The following is a 19,787-nucleotide window of genomic DNA, read 5'->3' on the forward strand; positions in this document are numbered from 1 at the left end:
AAACTCTGTGCTTTAATCACTCTATCAAAAACCAGTTACAACCTTGTAATTGCGACTGGACTAACAGCCACTCTCTGCTCCAACTTTCTCGCCATTTGTTAGGAACGACGCCTAGTGTGCTTCGGTTGTACTAAACACTACAGCACCTAATACAATGACATTCCGAGCAGCTAACGGAAAATTGTAAAGCGTTACAACTAACAAGGTTGGTATTTGGGCTTAATCTACATGTTGAGACGTCAGTTTACTCAATAACGAGCGAACTGAGCCAGAACTAGACAACTGCTTATCTATAAACTACGATCACATGCAACCAACGTACAGCTACAAAAGTATGGGGCTACTCGATGCAGATTACGTTTTCGAATTTCCTCCCGGGTATACAAACTTTCTCGAGTTTGTTTTCTCGAACTGGGTGTCTCATGATTTCTAACTTGTTGTAGGCTTGTTTCGTGTGTATTTTTATTCGTTTTTTTTTACATTAAATGCAGGAAGCAATTGTCATTGTATCGACGAACCGAAGACTTCACACATTTGTACACAGTAAGCACTCACTGTTGTTACGACAAATGGCTTGTTTATTATTTTCAATAAACGTTATAGATATACTTTCGCTAAATATGAGTAAGTTAAGGTTATAAAACACTTTGTAAGAAAAAATAAGTTACTGTACAAAGCAGACTAGATGGCTTATTCAATCTGTTACCTAAACGTCTAGTCGTATACACACATAATATAAACAATACAGAAACGGTATTTTGGGAACAATATCCAACTGTTTCCAACCCAAATTGAAGAAACAGTGGGTCTTATAGGCAAGATACTGGGCTAGCATAACGTGAGCATAAGCGAGGCACAACAAGTCAACAACATAGAAATAGACGTATTAGCGTTTTTCCCAACGTAGCAAATGAACACAAATTTGAGAGATAATACCAACGTCTTTGCAATTTTTGTAACACAATGCTTGAGACAGCATAGTTATTTTATGGTGGTCATTTTATGGTAGACATCATGAAATAGGCATCATAACCTACACTCTGTATCAACCACAGAGGGCATGTACATATTTGCATTCGATGGTCAACAATCAGCCAACTTTCATCGGATGCTACAGATTTCCCTGACATGATTACGGAAGACAGTCCGTACTAGACGCACACTATTATACCTATCGCTTGTTGCATTCAACAAATTCATCACTGGGGGCGTTTGTGGTAGCTCAAATTAGCTTCAAGTTCACAACAAAGACAAATCAAGATCACTGCAAGGTATGTCCAAATCGATAGGTGGGGATTAGAAGACAGCTTCCAGATGTACGTCTGCTACAGTTCGCGACAACTGAGGAGGAGGATTGTCGTTTCCTGAAGGTGATTGAAGAGGAGATTCATTTCTTGAAGGGGGCCGAGGATCGTTCCTTGTGGGAGGACGCTGAGGATGGTCGTTCCTTGAGGAGGGGCGAGGAAGAGGGTCATTTCTGGACGGAGGCCGAGGGTGGTGGTCAGTTCTTGGGGGTGGCCTGGGGGGTAACCTGGGGGTGGTGGCGGTCGTAGCGCGCCCGGTACCGGCCGCTGTCATCTCGGCGGTCGGCGTGGTACTCCTCGGTAAGGAGTACATGAGTCTGTGGGCGTTTGTCGGAGTCCTACTGCGAACTAACGACGGTGGGATCCTGGGCGTTCCCGTGGGTGTGACACTTCTCCCCAGGGCCGACCCTGCCCGCGGTGGTAGGTTCCGTGCTAAGGACGACCCTGGCCTGGGTACGCCGTTCTGTGCGTACACGCCGCGGGCCAGGGAGGACTCCGTCCGGGTGGTGGGCAGACTCGGTCTCCGCTCCAAGGTCCTGACACCCGGGGTGCGTCTGCCACGGTCCTGGCGTGCACCTGCCTGTCCGTTGGACCCTGTAGTCAAAGGCAAGGATAGACATGTTATCTACATGATTCAATATTATCTATCATGTACCATCTCATTAGCCTCTTAGCAGGCTCTACGAGTCTGTTCTTGTTTTTTTATCTGATAGCATACCACTTTTTATTTGCACTCGGTTTTTATCGTTGCCAGTCTCGCAACAGAACTGATATGCCATCAGAAAAAAAAGCCAAACTTGCAGAACCTGCGAAGGAGGCTAACATCCCATCGTAACAGCCCCCTCCAAGGACACAATGTTTATAAGATAAATCGGAGTTTACAACACGAAATCAAAACCACGCAGTCATACGTCCATCCATTACAATTGTATGAAACCATAACTTTACTTTTAAACGTCAACAGAGATAGAGGCACAATGGACATCAGGTAAAGACTCTATCCATCACTAGTACCATGGTGACGAAGTGTACACAAATGGGAAACAAAGGGGCTCGTGCAGAAATTCTAGTCTCTGCCAGACTCGAGGTCCTAGATTGCTGGAAATAATAGAGATGGGGAAAATACACTGAATGATACGCCAGAGTTACAGGAATCATGGGATCCTGTAACTCTGACTGGCTAACTCCTCTGACATGTATACACCCTATTTGTATAGTTTCTTCTATTTCCGGCAACCCAGTGAGTCTGTTTGAGACTACAGAAATTCCGTGGAAAAAAGAAAGGCCAGAAAATGCCAACCGTCCCGTGGCCTTACCAGGGTGATCCGACCTCCACCCCTATCCCTGTATCCCCGGGTGTTGCTATGTTTTGGGACAAACCCGACGGAAGGTGGCGAAGTCTCAAGTAAACATGCTGGGCTTGTCACTTGTGTCAGACTTAAGAACGTGACGGAATGAAGCCGGGAGCTTTTGTGATTTGCTTGTTATTACTTCGTAATTTGTGTGCCTTTCTTTCTCTGTGATGTTCAAAGTTTTTCTTTGTTTTCTTTATTAAATTCTACCGGATGATTTTATCTCGTTGTAATGTCCAGGCATCATTTCAGCCTATCGGCTACCAATGTTGGATACCCTGTACCTTTCCTCAATAAACCATTGATATGATTTTAGAAATATAAAGAACAGTACGATTGGTGCGCAAGGAAATGATAGCAGAAACAACCTTACTTCGCTGTATTCCTCTTATGCCAATCAAAGCATTCCTCAAATACGACGGTTAACAGTTCATTGAAATGCCATGAAGTGATCCTAAAAGTTGACCCCATAGAACAACGTACCTCACCACAGACATAACATAGTTAGCTGTAACATTGACAAATTACACATTCACAAATACAGGCGACCGTTAACGACATTTAGTACCGGCTCAAACTTTGTTGATACTGTCTATTGTGTACAGGGACTAATATTTGGACGATGTTTTGTCGCTTGGTTGCGGAGTTATGCCTACACTTGTCAAACGTTCATGGGAAACTCCTGACCATACACTATTCCCTAGTCAACACAGTGCGTCTTTTCAAACAAAATAGTCGTTAGAAACGTCGTTAGTTAAACTACCTTTATCTGGAACAGTCTGTTCTTTGCATTTGACACTAATTAAACTTTTCATACAGTTATTCCTATCCAAATGTTTTTCGTGGCGTCCTAACGTTGAAATCCACATTTACTAGGTCAAATTTCAGACATTTTCTTCCTAGCTTGACGCCATCAAAGTTATTTTGGAGTCTTATTTGCAGGCGCGATGAGGTGTAATACCACACCTAATACCTCCAACATTTGAAAATGGAATAGTCTGTATAAGCAATCCCTGAGGACGTGTATACTGACAGGCGTAGTCACAATCCTCCGCACCGTTCCGCCTGTCCGAAAAGCGCCAGTACGGCGTGACGTGTTCAAATTTACCCACTGACGGAATGTAATGGGACAGAACTAGGTTCGGCCAAATGTGCACAAACGACGGAACATCAGTGAAACAAAGGGCTACCGTCGACACGCTTCCGTGAGATGACACGGTGTTTTCGCAGGTGCACGGCGGATTTCTAAAGAAATATCTAGGGCAAGCACGTCCTGGCGTTAAATAGTACTTATTGGTGTGGACATAAAGGGGTCGGGAGGTGCCAATTGCCTATTTATGGCATTAACAAGGTTATTTAAAGATCCGGCGAGTTTTTAGGTAGTCAACTGAAAGTCAGCTGGCAGTCAACTGCTTTGTACGTATGGAAAATAACGAAATATAATCCCCAAAGTGTACAATCTCAAAGTTTTAGATATGACAAACAGCAATAATGTATATCATAATGACGTTAGTTTAATCGCAACTGACAGTTGGATTACAAACATAAAAGCCATTTTGATGTCATATTCATCATTCTGTCTGGACAGAAATAGGTCGTCAATTATATCATAGTAACGTTTAGTACGTTATAAATTTAATATGTTAACATTTTTTGTCAGAGTTGCTAACGCTATAGTAAAAGTGTTATAGTTATAGTGACGTTGTAATAAAAGTGTTATAGTTATAGTAACGTTAAAGTAAATATTCTATAGTTATTAGTAACGTTTTATTGGGAAAGTCACAGTGTCTTAACTGTGTGACCTTGCTGAGTGTTCAATACAAATACAGACTGCCCTGTCTGTCTCGTTTGCTTTACATGGACGTGAAGTACAAATAAAAGAACATTAGTTGCCCTCGTAGAGTGGGGAATGTCATGTAGCAAAGCTTTAAGTACACCCCACATGCTTACTTGTTGTCTAATATTTGCGGGCGCCTTGTCTGGCGTCGGTTCAACCAACAACTATCAAGTTTACCCTTTTCCCCCCACTTGGATCGAATGTCCAAATAGAAGGACCGGCGCTTTGTTCGCACGTCTTGTTTAGACGTCGAAGTGCACTTACTTTAATAGAGCAAATTGCCTGGCGTGAAGGTATTTGACGAAACACAAGCAGCCTAAAGCCTCATCTTCGGCGTAGCCGGTTTTTAGGGCTGGAACATTGGGCTTTCGGTACAGTGTGGTCCAAAGTGGTTTACCGAGGAACATCTCCGTTTTGTTTATTTTCTTGAAAGGCCAACTACGTTATTGAAATAGCCTGCATTATGACATGATAAATTACCTCAATCATAAAATTATGAGCATACCTATTCAATAAAATTCTAATCTAAAACGTCATACATCGATCGTTTTTCCATCAATCGACTCCGTTTTCACAATGCTTAACCATCCTCCTCTCTAAATTTTACAAACACGGAGTTTTCAGTATGTCTTTTCTTAGTCGGTAAGAGTGTCAGAGTTGAAGGAAAGAGGGAGGTAACGACAGGAGCAGAAGTGCTTCAGTTTCGGGTGTAAACAAACGCGGACGGTCGAGGGGCACTTCGTGACCAACAGCTGCCTTATGTCTGAGTGTCAACACGTTCTTACAGGATACCATTTGTGTTCACACATCGGTCAGCTGCAACGTCTCACAAGAACCTGTTTCTTGTCAACGTTTGATCTTAAAAAAATTGATATTCAAAAACTATGATATTTTATATTATTCACTTCTTGAGAACAACTGTGTAGACAAGATAAGCGACATTGCAAGCAGGTTTCCAACGCACCAACATTTCGAAAATAGTTTGTACATTTTCTAGTTTGGGTTAATTTCTATCCCTGGGACGTAACCGTGGTCAAATAACAAGACTTACCCCCAGCTGCTAGAGTCTTCTGAGACCGTCTTGCCACCGGTGTGTTCTCGTAACTCCTACTGAGGGTCCCTCCCTCGGGCTGCTCGGGGACGTACCGCGACCCGTCCCGCCGACCCGACCCCTGGCCTCCCTTCATCCTCTCCAGAAACTCCGTAACCCGAGACAGCGAGAAGGTCCAGTTGGAGCACAACTCCTGGAAACTTTTCCTGAATCTGTAGTTCAGAGCTCCGTATAGAATGGGGTTGAACACGCAACAAGAGAAGGAGAGCCACGTGGTGATGAAGTCACCTACAGAGGCGATGGTCTTGTCCTGAGCTAGTCCTCTGTACAGGTTGAGTAGGAAATATGGCGTCCATGTGACGAGGAAGGCAACTATGACGAGTATAACGGTTTGTGTAGTCCTGTTTTCCACGGGGACGACGGAGCTGAGGGTGGGGGAGCGCAGGGCCTTCCCCTGGGACAGGGGGGAGGTCGCTCCGTTCCTGCCGTGCTGCGCTGACGGAGAGAGCCCATTGAGAGTCGATTTCTTCATCTGTTCCCGTGTCGTCTGTAGGATAAGGTAATACGAGAATATGACGACCACGAGCGAACCTAGGAAGATGACAGAGACGAGGTACATGCTGTAGGCCAGGGCAGACCCTCCCCCTGCCCAGTGTAGCGCGCAGAAGTGTTTACCTGTCGAGTACGTGTACATGCCGAACCCGAACAGCGGCGGCACACAGCTGACGAAACCTGTCCACCATATGAAGGCGATCAGTTTCCACGCCCTTGACTTTGTCACTTTTGGCGCGAAGGGTCTGACGATGACAAAGTATCTGTCCACAGCTACGCCTGCCACGGATATAATGGACACGTTCCGTAAAGACACGGCGAGAAAGCCGGCGAATTGGCAAAACTCTCCGCCGAAGGGCCAGTCGTCGGTCACGGTGGCGGCAATCACGAAAGGCACCACAGCCAACAACGTCACCAAGTCCACCACGCTTAGCGACACGATGAACATGTTGGTGACGTTTCGCATAGTCCTGTTCTTGTAGACCACCAGCAACACGCATGTGTTCAGAATCACCCCTATGATGAACAGTATAACGTAGGCTGTGGCCTGCAGCCCGATGGCGGCCGGGGATAGCCCGTTTCCCATCTGCGGGGTTACCGCTGATCGGTTCCCGACCATGGCGATCGGCACAGTTACGGTCCCATACTCCTGTGTCATCCAAAACCACCTGCTTCTCACCTTCTTTAGCACAACAATGTCGTTTGACCAACCCCGTGTTGCGTAGAAAATCCCCCAGTAAGTCCTGGCGGCATTCCGGCACTCATGGAAGACTAGCCGAGGTGCGGAAAATCCCGTAGTCAGTCCACAAGACGCGTGATGTCTTCATAACTCACCACCTGGAAAGGAAGAAGAAAACACAGAGGTCTCAAACATGGCCATCTCAGATTTGTTTGCCTCAAATACGCCTGGCAAGCCGGCGGAGGTGCCCGCGGAGGTGCCCGCGCCAGATTGAGTTTCAGCACAACCTTTGACTGAACGGGGGGAGAAGAATTAGGGTCGTAATTGAAGTGGATCAAGTGACGGTTGTCCGTGGAGCATGCGTAACTGACGTCCTGTATCGCTTACCTGGGAGGACCAACTGACATCCTTTCAGTGTAAATACTAGGGACATGACGGAGGGAATATTCATAACAAACAAAGGACAGGTAACACCGACGTTCTCGACGTTTATGTTAGAGCTCAGTAAATAACACACAGATCTAACTGCACAGGCCTCCAATTTTGTGTGCCCGCCCAACAAACGAACTACCTTCTTCACGGCGTCGTGCATGGCAACTCATTTTGTGTCTCGTTATGCACATTTGGCACGCACCATTTAACGACATTACCTATCAGCAAATACTCCATCTTTAGAAATGAGCAGTCAGTAACGGTTCAAATCAAGACATGTCAATTGTGAGTTAATCATAAATGGGGACACGAGAAGCCCCGGCCACTGTGCACTACTGAGATCTGACAGCCAACTTGAGTTACCGGCCTGTGGTCCTTTTGAAGGGAAACATGTACATACTTCCGTGAGAGGTGCGGTAGTTGTGGGGGGAACTGTACAGTGACCCCACGCTCTTTCGTTTTGCGACTGGAGTGTGTAAAAGGGGGCAGCAGCTTGGCGGCAAGTTCACTGAGTATTTCAAAATCGAAGACGAATGAAATGTTTGACAGAGAAAGACGTGCCTAAAATAGCCACAGTAAGGACCTTACTTACCCCAAACAAAACAGCGACACCCTAAGCGTACCGGCAACACACTCAACTGTCAGGGCACAACAACGGCAGAGGGACCCACCCAAGTCTCTACTGTGTACTCTTCCCACCTCTCCACTGTGTAATTGGTGCGTGTTCCACATGCCACGCGAGACTGCAAGTATATTTTTGCACAAGTCAATGGCAAATAGGTCCGTTGACCCCGCATTCTTTTATGTGGTACACAAAGCAGAGGGGGCTTATACACTTACTCAAAGGGCTTCGTCTAATATTTACCTTGGTCACAACTTTCTCCTTTGTGTCGTTTGGACTTAATTGTGATCACGGTCTATTCGTTCCACATGCGTTCTTAATAATAGTTTGACTCAGGCGCCGACAGGGAGGCGAGAGATTTGCATGTAGAGCAAGTAACAGATGTTAGAACCGTTTCTGTTGGTTAAAAGGGGGGAAGGTCATGACTGTTTCTCTTCACAAAGTGACGAGTGGTGACCTTTGACCTCGCCGTGGGAATACAGAGGACTGACGAAAGCTGAGAGGAGGGCTGAAGGCAAGGCATGACGGGTAAATCCCTTCACGGTTTCGTGCACCTGTGTGGCCGTGCGGTCCCAGTCCGTGTACGGTTACACGTTACAGACTCCTGTCTTCACTCTGGGCATGGGAACTTACCGTGTAGGGAAGACATTTTAGCGAGTCGTAACCGTCCAAATGAGCCAAAACGTCGTTCTGGGGCCGTTCTCTCCAGAACCCGAAAAAAACGACCACACCTGTCTGTCCCTCAACTAGACCGCCTTCCCGACATGTTGAAAGTACATCACTGTACACAAAACAAGAACATGACCTTGAACCCAAAGTAATCCCCTTGCATAGCACTGGCAATAGGTCATACAAACACTAATAGCTTCGCTAGTTTGAGCAATCGAAGTTCAAAAACCCCTGCACTGTCCAAAGCACACTGTCTAAGTCCAGACCACTGTATTAAAGAGCTTTGCCTGAAAACGAGAACTTCGGGATACTTAGTACTTACTACTTACTGTTTCCCAAGACGCTTGAAACATCCGAAATACATGTACTGTGCTGATGTAGAAATATTTCCCCCGCAAAATTAGACATACAGTCCGTCAAACATGTCAAAGAAGTTCCCACTTTTAAAAGACAATTTCCAGTATCTAGATGTGATCTACAGTACACTAGTATACAGTCCTGATCTTGACGGACGACTGGTGAATGACGTATGCCACACAGACGTGTTCCCTGCGCCACGCCTGACTGCTCAGACTAAACCTTCACAATGGCGAACGACATGCCTCGTGTCTCCAACTATGCGGATGTCTGGTCTTGGGTCGTTTGCCACTTTTTGTGCGTATTTCAGGTGGTACGAGTTTCTTCCGGTGCTGTGGTGAGTTGTCACGTAGAAAAGTATCGCTCAAAGACGAACAAAAATAAGCCAAAACCACACACCTGCTTTGAGATCACTTCTTGCGACATTCCTGATAAACGGAGCAATCCTGTGTCAGCGGGTACCTAGTTAGTCTGCTTACACAGTACATCTGGCTGTTATGTTATATTTACCTAAATTAGTCAGACACGACAGAGCCCAAACATGACTCTCAGCTAGGACAAGACAGTGACACAGAAGTCAAATTCCTCAGTCAGCTCAGAGCAGATGTGTTATCGGGCGCCAAGTTTTTTTGGGGGCTGCACAACCAAAATGTCCTACGAATGTCCCCAGCTTAGACCTGTTGTACGACATACGTGAGAGGGGCCCTTGAGTCACTATCACACCCTACACTTCACATACTACTATTACTAGCACTTCCTGGAGGCTTTAGACGGACAAAAGTGGTGTATCAGTCTCCAGTGAATACAGTAACATACCGGCATTAAGAAGTTTAGATGAATAGCATACCAAGGCCTTTCACAGCGACCCCTCCCTCCTAGAAATATTTCAAGTATCTGGTCTTGGACGACGGTCTTGGACGACGACTTCAGCACATACTACAATATGCAGAGTAGAGTAGAGTAGAGTAGAGTAGAGTAGAGTAGAGTAGAGTAGAGTAGAGTAGAGTAGAGTAGAGTAGAGTAGAGTAGAGTAGAGTAGAGTAGAGTAGAGTAGAGTAGAGTAGAGTAGAGTAGATCTATACAGCCCACGCCAGGCTCAGGCCTTCTCTATGAGTCTATCGTCACTCTGTGAACAGAACAAACATTCATACCATCCTATCTCTATACGGACGTATAAGGATCTGGCCGCTTCTTATGGCAACGACAGCAGAAACGCTGATCTATAAAACGTCCCTCTAATGCAACTAATGAGACTGTTTAACACACCTTCAGACAAAGCAGAGTCCAGGTTCCAGGTTGGAGTCAAGTTCAACTGTGACCAAGCAGTCCATGATACCCACCGCCAGTGTAGCTCCCCGAGATGCCCAAGTTAGTTAGGCACAGTAACCTTTCACGGAGTGCAGACGGGTAAATTCATCGGGGACAAAAGAGGCGGCGACTGGCGATGTTATCTGCTTTCCACACGCGTCCACGGGTCATGTTCAATCCGCCGAGTAGTCACGAAAAGGCGAGCAACTGACAGAATTGTCTCTCCAGATACACTGGGCGTACTGAAGTGGAAAGATTACATTCCGTGATTCTGCAGTGTCATACCGTATATAACTCCTGTGTCTGCCACGGTGTGCACCGTCAGACCAAGACCACGGGATGATGCCAAGATTGTGCAGACGACAATGGCCTACAGTGACCAGAACGGAGCCCTCATGACCTTTCCCGTGACACAGGCCCCCGAGGACAACACTTTCCCTGGATAAAAGCTGAGGATCCGACCTTTCACGCTACCTCAAGAGAAACAAGGCCTTGATATTTCCAGGGCGATTTTTGTAGACAGTGAACGACATGATGTTCAAATAATCGTCATCGTCGCAAAATTAATTCTACAATATCATGACAAAAAATAAATAATTGATCAAGTTGTCTTCATGACCTCTACGGAAGCACCACCGACCCCATTACAGGCCTTCCGCTATCACCCTTGACCTTCGAATGTCATTACAACAACGAAACGACTAATGAGTTCAGAAGATTAGTGGAGGCTGCATTGACATGTAAACTATATGACTGTGGGGTCAACCTTTCTTCGACCATGTATCATTTCCAACAACCGACGTTCATTGTCTTTAGGGCAAAGTTTTCTAGTCTTGGAATTGATAGCTTTTCTAGAATAATTGGAGACAAACAGTTTCGTTACCGTTAGATCTATTGTCTGTAATGGATAGCCCAACATTGACCTCTTGCCCTGCCTGACCTGGCGGCGAAAGCATCATGAACTCCCCCCTTCTGGAGGTCCTATCTTTAAAGCGCAAGGTCAGGAACATGAAGAGTTATGCCAGATGTTCCTATGATTGCTTGGGGCCCCAATCTCAGAGTTATAAATCATTGGAAATCTTGATCAGCACGCTAACTGCACACAAGGACTCGTGTATAAGTTCCTCTTCAAGTTTTACACCTACTCTAAATAAGGCCGTGCCTTTATGGGACTTGACAACGCAAATATATCGGGATTAATTGTGTTTGAAACTACTAGGGTACTAACAGGGTGCTATTGCCGCTATAAAACAGTGTTATTCATCACGATCTGGCCCTGAATTGCTAATATGGCTGAATACGACAGAGTTTCAACGGTTGTCAAAATGTAGTCCCCCCCCCCCCCCCATCCTGGAAAACAAGGACATACCTTCAGATCTTACAAGGCAGCACCATTCCTCGCGTAATTACAGCAAAAAAAAAACATAGGTCAAGCAAAGGCCAACCCCGAAGCTATTTCCCACACAGTGACGCAGTAACAACAAAAACACGGCTAGTGTACCCACATGGCTGTTACAATAGCCTCTTGACTGGTGAAATATTCATTCTTGTTTGCAATGGCCACTGAATAACCTGTGTACATACAGACTTACACGGCAGAGACGTTCAAAAATACGTGCAAACAGGCCCACCTGCAAGGAAAAGCGTCCCCGCTTGTGGGTAATGTCTACAATTATCGCTCACTTTAAGTAGTAGGTACATCCGTAATCTTTTTAATCTCTGCCGTGACGATACCAACCTTGCAAAGAAAACAGTAGCGCTCAGCTCAGAAAGGTTGCATGTGATGGAAGCTCCCAGGGTAGTTAAATGTTGAAAACTCTAGTTAATTTGAACCTGACAACTCAAAGGGAAGCATTAACGCCTAGCTGTCCACTTCCACGTGTTTCTTTTGTTCGGTGCACTAGGTTGTTTGATACAGCTGTTATCAATACTGACTCGCCCTGAATATAACGCTGTCTTGACGCTCTACTAAGTGGTCACTCGACGCCATAGTCTGGTCGAAAGAGCCACATCCGGGAAAAGACGCTGACACTCATGGCGATACGGGGAGGACAAAGAAGAGACCCGAGCCCGGAACTTGGTATTTCTCCAAACTAATATGTTCCGACAAGTGTATTCTGTGATATCACGAGATGGTAGACAGTAAGGTCGTGAACTTAAATGTGGTTGTACAGTACGGCCCGCAAATTACAGCACACATGGGAACAGCCTTTGTGGCTACTACGCGATCGATATTTGAACAATTCAGTCGTGGGAAAGAGTCCGGAATCTGAAGCTGACAAAGGAAAAGACCATTGTGAAGTAGTGTAATTAAGGAGTGATTGTTACAGCCTTCACATTAGTGGTTTTATTTGTGCATGAAACGACGCAGGTTTCTGTCCGAGATCGAACACACCTGTTTTGCTGCAATATTGTTTAGAAAAGAACCTTTGTAGTGAGGTAGACATGATTCGGATGTACTACAGGTAGGCCAAACGGAAGTATGACTCTTCTCTCAACGAAAAGGACGTGAATCACATGATGGTAATTGACGACAAATATTGTACCTGATAGCTTGTAGACAGTGTTTACCAATCTGTCAATGCTAGTCAGTCGTCCAGGCTTTGCTTGTCAACGTTCATCACTCGTAAAGGCTTGACAAGTCGAAATCTCAAATCACGTTTCTCTAACCCGGAAAAGTACTAAAAGTCTAGATTAAAAATTTAAAGTCTGCCTTTACAATAAAGTTGTTTGAAAAATACTATGACCGACAAAGTCCTTGCTACAAGAGCATCAACATGTTTTCGTTCGGGTTGTCTTAGTGTTCGTTTGAGAAAACACCACGAATCTTCCCAAAACATCAATTGACCCAGCGATCGTTAGAGGTTTAGCACCAAGTTACATATCAGACAAGATATTTTGGTGGCGTCGAAACCCCCAAAGCTGATACAAACAAATCCTCGACTCTCTTCAAACGATCTTCACGCTTTCAGCGCCATCAAACACCCCATGTTTGGAACTGTAGACTTACTCTGGTAGAGAAACTCAGTTATAACAGCGACATCTCACCTTAATGGGAAACAGGCGGCTTTAAGTATCCAAGAAAAGACCCACACCAACTCAGGTGCTCAGGTGAAGGTTTGTCGTCCGCGGTAAGTCCGAGCGGCCGTCGCCATGTTGGTTTGTGACAGACCCGTCTGACTGGGTCCTGCTAGTGGGCCCTCTCACTGGATCAGAGAAGGGCTCGCTCCAATGACGACAGCAACCAACCTATTAGTAACCACTCAAATCACGCTGCACTCAAGGCCAATTACCTCGCCCGAGGTTTGAACAGCCTCAGACAAAAGCGACACCTATTTGCAGTTGGCAGAGAACTGCAGGCTGAAGAGACGGCGGATTTCGGTGTTGCGGGGATACAAAGTGGACAAAGAGAGCTCCGTGGTATGGTGTGCACATTTAAACTATGTCAGATGATAAGCAGCTCACCGTGCTCATTTGCCATTGTGTACTCAAATCACAATTACGGTTTATCGCGTCTAGTTATGGACAGTCGGTTCCATGGAAACAACACGGTTTGTGTGGAGAGCATGACCCTCTAAAACACAACAGGTTCGACATCGTGCTTACGTTGCGTTACAACATTATAAACCCATCAGAATTTACATAAACAGCGCAAACAATGTAGGAAAATCAGAGCGGTACTGCATTCAGATAACAAAGTACGAAAGTTTTTACAAAACATCAGTTTGGAAGAAACTTTATACTACTTTATTTGACATCATAGGTCAACGTTTAGTCAACATTCTTATAATTGCCTGGCAATAAACACTTTGTCTGTTAACACAGTTACATATTATTTCAAAGTTGTGTCCTGGTTGGTTACTAAAGTGTAATAAATAGCCACTTCAAGTTCAATGCTGTAAATGGTAGCCCATTGTTATTGACTTAACATACTGCAACAACAAACTTTGTACTTAAAATGCATTAAACATTGGTGATACATGTTGAAACAGTCCTTGGTTTCTGCCCTTTAGAAGAGTGGGTACATAGGACACGATGTGTATGTGTGTGGGTGTTAGCGGTGGGTGATACTAGTACCTGCCAACATGGATTCTTATGTCAACTGTGTCTGTACAGTAACAATTGTTGATTGATGCAATCTTTACCTGTGTCCACCGCAAGCAGCATATCATTCAATGGGGTCACCAAAAGATAAGAAGAGAATAAAAGCCTCCAGACAGCAGCTGATGCTGTCATCATACCCTCAGTGCCAGTGATCCACTAACATAGGGGTCTCATCCCTTCTTTCATAACATTAGACAATGAAACAAGACAAAATGTATTTGGGGGATTTTGAATAAACTCAGCTTTTCATACGTAAGAAAGTCTTCAACATTATTGCCAAATCACATATACCGGTGTTCATACTGCAATATTCTAACATTTGAACTTTTCTTCAAGGCCTGTTCCTTACTGATTTTTTAATGGATCAAATTACCAACAAAGCTGGCCCTTCCATTCATACAATACCCCAGATTTTAGGTGACACTCAACTATATTTTCCACCACCCACAATACAGAAATTGAAGCAGATCGGACTGTACGGGTGTCTGACCCTTACTCACGAACATAAAGGAGCAGAAGCTTTGTTCTTACGCATCTGAAGATGATTCTTTCATGACAGAAGCCTCAGATCTCTTCATGCCTTCATGAGCATACACCATCATAATGGCTCACACAGATTACCCCTTAGTTTGTATAGATCTCCGCCGATCAGTGTTGATTGATTCCCTTTGTTGTTGATCCCAGCGGGGTTATCCCAGGGAGAGTACCTCTCTGCTAAGTACCTGAGGGTTACAGCTTATACATCAATGTATGAAATGTTGAATAATGCAGGTACTTAAGGACCATGCTGTCCACATGGTTCATGTATCATCACGATGTCTTTGTATGTGCAGGTGTAGGAAGACAATGCCTTGTCTTATAATTCTACCTGAGATAAATCTTTTCAAGTAGAGTGCATAAATGATAAAAGGCATCTTTAAAATATGTTAACACGTATCTTGAAAACAGTATATCTGTTTTAATCTGCAAAATCTGTAGAGAACACATTGAATGTTTTCAACAGTATATCACAATAGATGTACATATTGATTGTATGTTGTATGTTCTCAGTGTATCTTGTTACGTAGGCCCTATAGAATATCAATATTAAAGTGTAATCAAAAGCAACTAAAGGAAAATTAACACACAATATGAGTACTTCAGTGACTGCACATTTGTCTAATTTGGTGTACTCATCTACATGATATCAGTAACACTTTAACAAACAGGTCAAATATGTCAACATAGCCTCAGCAAACTTTGTTCTGATTATTGCAGAAAATCTGAAAACTGTAAAAACAATTGGTGTACTCATCTACATGATAATAGTAACACTTTTACAAACAGGTCAAATGGTCAAATATGTCAACATAGCTGAAAGTCCTAGAGTTTGGCTTTAAACAGTGTGCTTGTTCCATTTTGTCAAAATAGTAGGGTATGACAAGTCATTGGAGAATGTCCAATGTTCCACATGTGTGTATGGGTAGTGTAAATGTTTTTCAAAAGTCCAAACAGCCACAGGCTGCAAGTCTTACTCAGTCAGCTCTGAACTTGCACTTTGAACTTCCCAGGGGTGCCAACCACAATTTCAGGGCAGGTGGAAGAGTCAAAGAGGTGAACAGCTGGTGTACAGCTTGCTGTAACCTCCAGTCATGGGCAGGGAAATAGGTTGTGGCACTTCGCTATTTACCCATTTCATAGCAGGTATGTTACAAGTGGCAATCAAAGCAGATATTTGGGTCTCTTTTTGATATTCTTCACCAACGAAATTATATTTTGATGGTATCATGATGCCAAATGAGAAAGGCTAGAAACCCAATATCCAGGTTGATATAATCCACGAAAGTCTACTTCTGAGGACTATATCAGGCAAGGCAATTTTGTCATCCATACCAGTAGTCATAGTTCCTCCTTCAAGTCCTTGTTCGAATGTGCAGAGACATATTTGTCTGACATGTGACATCTCACAGACAGTAACGTCCTTGATCAGACATTCCTGAAGTCCTGGATTTCCAGGGCTGTGCTGAGGCTTTGGTGACTCTTGTAATCTGTGTTTCCTCACCATTATCAACATGCAGCATCATTGCTGCCATTTTTTTCAGTCTGTACCATGAATAGTTGGAGACTAAACTTCTAAAGAAACCCAACAATAATAGGGATGGATATAGGCTACTGATGCTGACAGTTCAAACCGGGGAGAACAACATTCAAACTCTTGACGTCTCAGCCTTTGTCAACCTGTCTTTCCCATTCTTCTTACCAGCGCAGACTTAGACAAGATAAGTGGCTGTGATGAACAGGGATTGACAGTTCACAATACATACTGGGTGGGGATAAGAATGTCTGAACACTTAATGGGAATTTTGCACTGTTGTTGTTTAGGTTATCCTAAACCCTGTCATCCCTAAAGGAAGCAGGGGTCATCCGAGGGATAGAGATATAATAGGTAATGTCTCACCTTTGGTATCATTAGTTGTGATGGATAAAGCTGGGTTCTCCTACCTGCAGAAACATAAACAGGTAGCCATCTTTGGATTATGCACTTTCTATGATATTCTGAGAACTGTAAGTCGCATTTTACTGAAGGAAGAAGACCATGGCTTACTAGAAAGACTCTGTAACTATAAAGTACACGTATACAGAAATCTCTTGAGCTTGTTGCACTCAAAGAGAAAATAGGGAATAAGCCCATATAACTAGTAAGAAATGCCTAGCATGCCTTCATGATTTACAGATCTAAAGTCTGTGCCTGTCAAATCAGGAATACCGAATGCTTATTTTTATGTCAAATTTCAGATCATACAATTGTTAACGTTTTCTCCACTCTCTGCCTTTAAAATGTCATTGACTGTTGCCTTCTTTTCCAGCTTTCTAAAGGGACCTTTCTGTTACCAGACCACACTCTCAGAAATATAAATTTTAACCATCAACCACCATTTGGAATATCAAGAAACCGAGGAGGTTCAATTCTCTTTGAGGAAATCTGATCAGCCAAGAAGAGCACAACACCACAGCATCCAATCCCAGTGTATAAACAATTGTTTACAGCTTTGTTCAGGGATTTTGTCAACACAAAGCCTGTAACATTGCACATAAACGCCCTTTCCTTTGCACACACAGTAACAGAATGACTAATGAACCTGGGTCTGTCTTTTACAATATATTTCAGGAGTAATTGAATTAGCCGTGCCCATTGTGATGCCAAAAACCTCTTTTCACAAAGAGATGAAACAGAATTGTTAAAGAGCACCTTATTGAGTGCAGTGTAAATTCATGCTCTGCCTATTTGTGAGTAATTCAAGAAGCCCTGTGGTGACTATTGAAAAGTTGACAGAGAAGTCCTTTGTTGTATGACAAAGTATTAATCAAATGTTGGCTGTTGATAGTGAAAAGCCACCAGCACAAATTGATTGTCTCACACAATGTGTGCTATTAGTCTACAGCAGAGACCAATTATTAAAAAAACACTTCATCAAAGAAAGTGAAAGATGAATAGGACAGCTTTGTAAAAATCTGAAATTGCAATCTTTATCCAACACAATACTCTATCTTTTTACGTTTTCTGGTGCAATGTAATGCCTGAGTGAAAATGAAATGAAAAGAAATTCTACAATACCTACAATCCTTCCTGCCCTTATCTCAGAACAATAGACCATTTTCAGCTTCAGTACATCTCATCTTTCACCCTTTCTCACATCCCTCACAACTCCAAACAAAACCTGACCACAGACCACAGTCTGTCTGTGTGTGAAAAAACTGCTGCAAAGACCAAACTTGGAGAACCTGGCACAAATCACATTTGCTGGAGAACCAGAGAGGTGAAAAGGCCAAACATCTGTGCCTAAAGCAAACATCACCAGGGAAACCTGACTGGTAAGTCTTTTGAAACTGTGCAGAAAGTGTTTTCCTGTGACTGAGCTCTCAACCAGTCAAGACAAGCACATCTGTTCCAGTGTATTTGGGTAGGGTCTGGTGACTCTGTCTATAGCCCCCTGCATTGATGGCAAACCAAATCTTTCATTGAGGACTACTGTGGTGAAATATGATGAACTTGAGTCATCATCATTGCTCCCAGCATCGGCCATCAAATCAACAGCAAATACATCACTCCAGTTCTAAATGGCCAGACAAACATCCAGGCATGATCTGAATTCCTCATCCAGCTAACAGACAGACAGAGTGCATGCTCCTCAGGGCATATCATGTGTACCTTCCACCAGGAATGATCAGGCGATGACCTCACCAAACAAACAACATGGCCACACTTTCTCCTTCCCACAGGGAAAACAGAACAGGAAACAAAAGACAAAACAAATAGACTACTTCACTCTCAGTAAGTGTGTTGCCTGTTCTGCTTCACAAGTTGACACTTTCACCCCAAATTTAAGTGGTAAATGTGTATTCTTACAGTGCTGCAGAGGACAACAACAAAAATCTTTAACTCTGTAACGTTAGATGATTAAATGTTCTAGCCTGTGTTCTTAAAGGTTTAAACCGATACAAAACTTTGTAGCTTTTGATTGTTCCTTCCATCTTTACATCAGTAAAGTACAACCACAGAGCTTTGGAACATCCACACAAACCCACCATGACAGTTGAGTGAAATGGAATTCAACAATGAAGAGCGGTCTAAACTGGAACAGTCCTACCTGACCGAAAATTCTACTCTACTCTACTCTACATCATACCCTGAAACCAAAGAGGATGTTTGACCCCAAACAGCATCTGATACTGTCAAGATAGTGCTCAAACTGATGAAAAACAGAAGTCGTCCTGCAATCCTGTCTGTTATTATACCCTGCCCTAGGGCCACGTCCCCATTAACCTACTTTTTCTATTGTTTTTTTTGTCCAAATAAAGTTAACATAATAATCATTTCATTATATGTAAAGACAAATCTGTTTACGCGTTGGCTTTTCACAGCAGTGATACCAGAGAGAACATATAACTATCTTTTCCAAACAATTAACAAAGCTTATACATACACTAGTACTAGTATTTGATAGAACTCTAGCTCCTTGTCCATGTGTATGCAGTTAGTTCGCATTCATATGAACTCAAGCGTATCAAAAGTTTCGTGAATGGTCAGCCACAACAGATGCAATGTTTTATAAAGTAACTATTGTTGAAAGTTTCAAGTTTTACTCTAAACGTACAAATCTATCTGGTTGTTTCAGGTCTTCTCTTTTTATTGAAACGCCCCTGCTGCACCCCATTTTCACAGCGCCTTGCAGCGTCACATTTTCACCAGCAGGGTTGCCGGTTGTGGCCACACAAATTTCTTCAAAACTATGTCAAAATACACCAAAATATCTCACATAATATGCTGTCTACTTCAAGTTAAACTATGCCAGGATATTCAACCCTAACATACAAGCAATGTCGATACAGACAGTGTCTCAAGTATTGTATTCTAAAGGAGGAATGAGGATCCAAGATTGTAAGACTTACTTGCCACCGTGGACACCGGCCCGAAGTTTTCTAAGCGTTTAGCAGACGCTTCCCGCTGTGATCTAACCTCTGACCTGCAGATTATCGCAC

General features: G+C 43.7%; 1 protein-coding gene and 1 long non-coding RNA gene across 6 annotated transcripts; one reads left to right on the forward strand and one right to left on the reverse strand.

The window, feature by feature from the left end:
• Positions 1-143: 143 nt before the first annotated feature.
• On the forward strand, positions 144-608 carry LOC136428067 (uncharacterized). Its single transcript, XR_010754570.1, has 2 exons — positions 144-205; positions 492-608. It is a non-coding gene; the product is annotated as an uncharacterized lncRNA (long non-coding RNA).
• On the reverse strand, positions 558-19,777 carry LOC136428060 (substance-K receptor-like). Of its 5 annotated transcripts, XM_066417316.1 has the most exons (4): positions 19,698-19,777; positions 16,705-16,748; positions 5,545-6,933; positions 558-1,898 (listed from the first exon to the last, which is right to left on the reverse strand). In XM_066417316.1, exons 3-4 carry the CDS (start codon positions 6,752-6,754, stop codon positions 1,297-1,299), a joined length of 1,812 nt encoding a protein of 603 aa, XP_066273413.1. In that variant the 5' UTR covers positions 6,755-6,933; positions 16,705-16,748; positions 19,698-19,777; the 3' UTR covers positions 558-1,296. The 5 variants fall into 5 exon arrangements, with proteins under 5 accessions (XP_066273413.1, XP_066273417.1, XP_066273415.1 ...); XM_066417320.1 differs by lacking the exon at positions 16,705-16,748 and having other exon boundaries at positions 19,698-19,769; XM_066417318.1 differs by lacking the exons at positions 16,705-16,748; positions 19,698-19,777 and adding an exon at positions 13,212-13,600.
• Positions 19,778-19,787: the final 10 nt, after the last annotated feature.

This window comes from Branchiostoma lanceolatum, chromosome 2 (assembly GCF_035083965.1).
Source record: "Branchiostoma lanceolatum isolate klBraLanc5 chromosome 2, klBraLanc5.hap2, whole genome shotgun sequence".
Classification (NCBI taxonomy): Eukaryota; Metazoa; Chordata; class Leptocardii; order Amphioxiformes; family Branchiostomatidae; genus Branchiostoma; species Branchiostoma lanceolatum.

Coding starts and splice junctions, on each gene's coding strand:
- LOC136428060 (XM_066417316.1), bottom strand. CDS start 6,754: ATGACACAGGAGTATGGGACCGTAACTGTGCCGATCGCCATGGTCGGG. Junction 1,899..5,544: donor GAAGACTCTAGCAGCTGGGG/GTAAGTCTTGTT, acceptor CTTTGACTACAG/GGTCCAACGGACAGGCAGGT.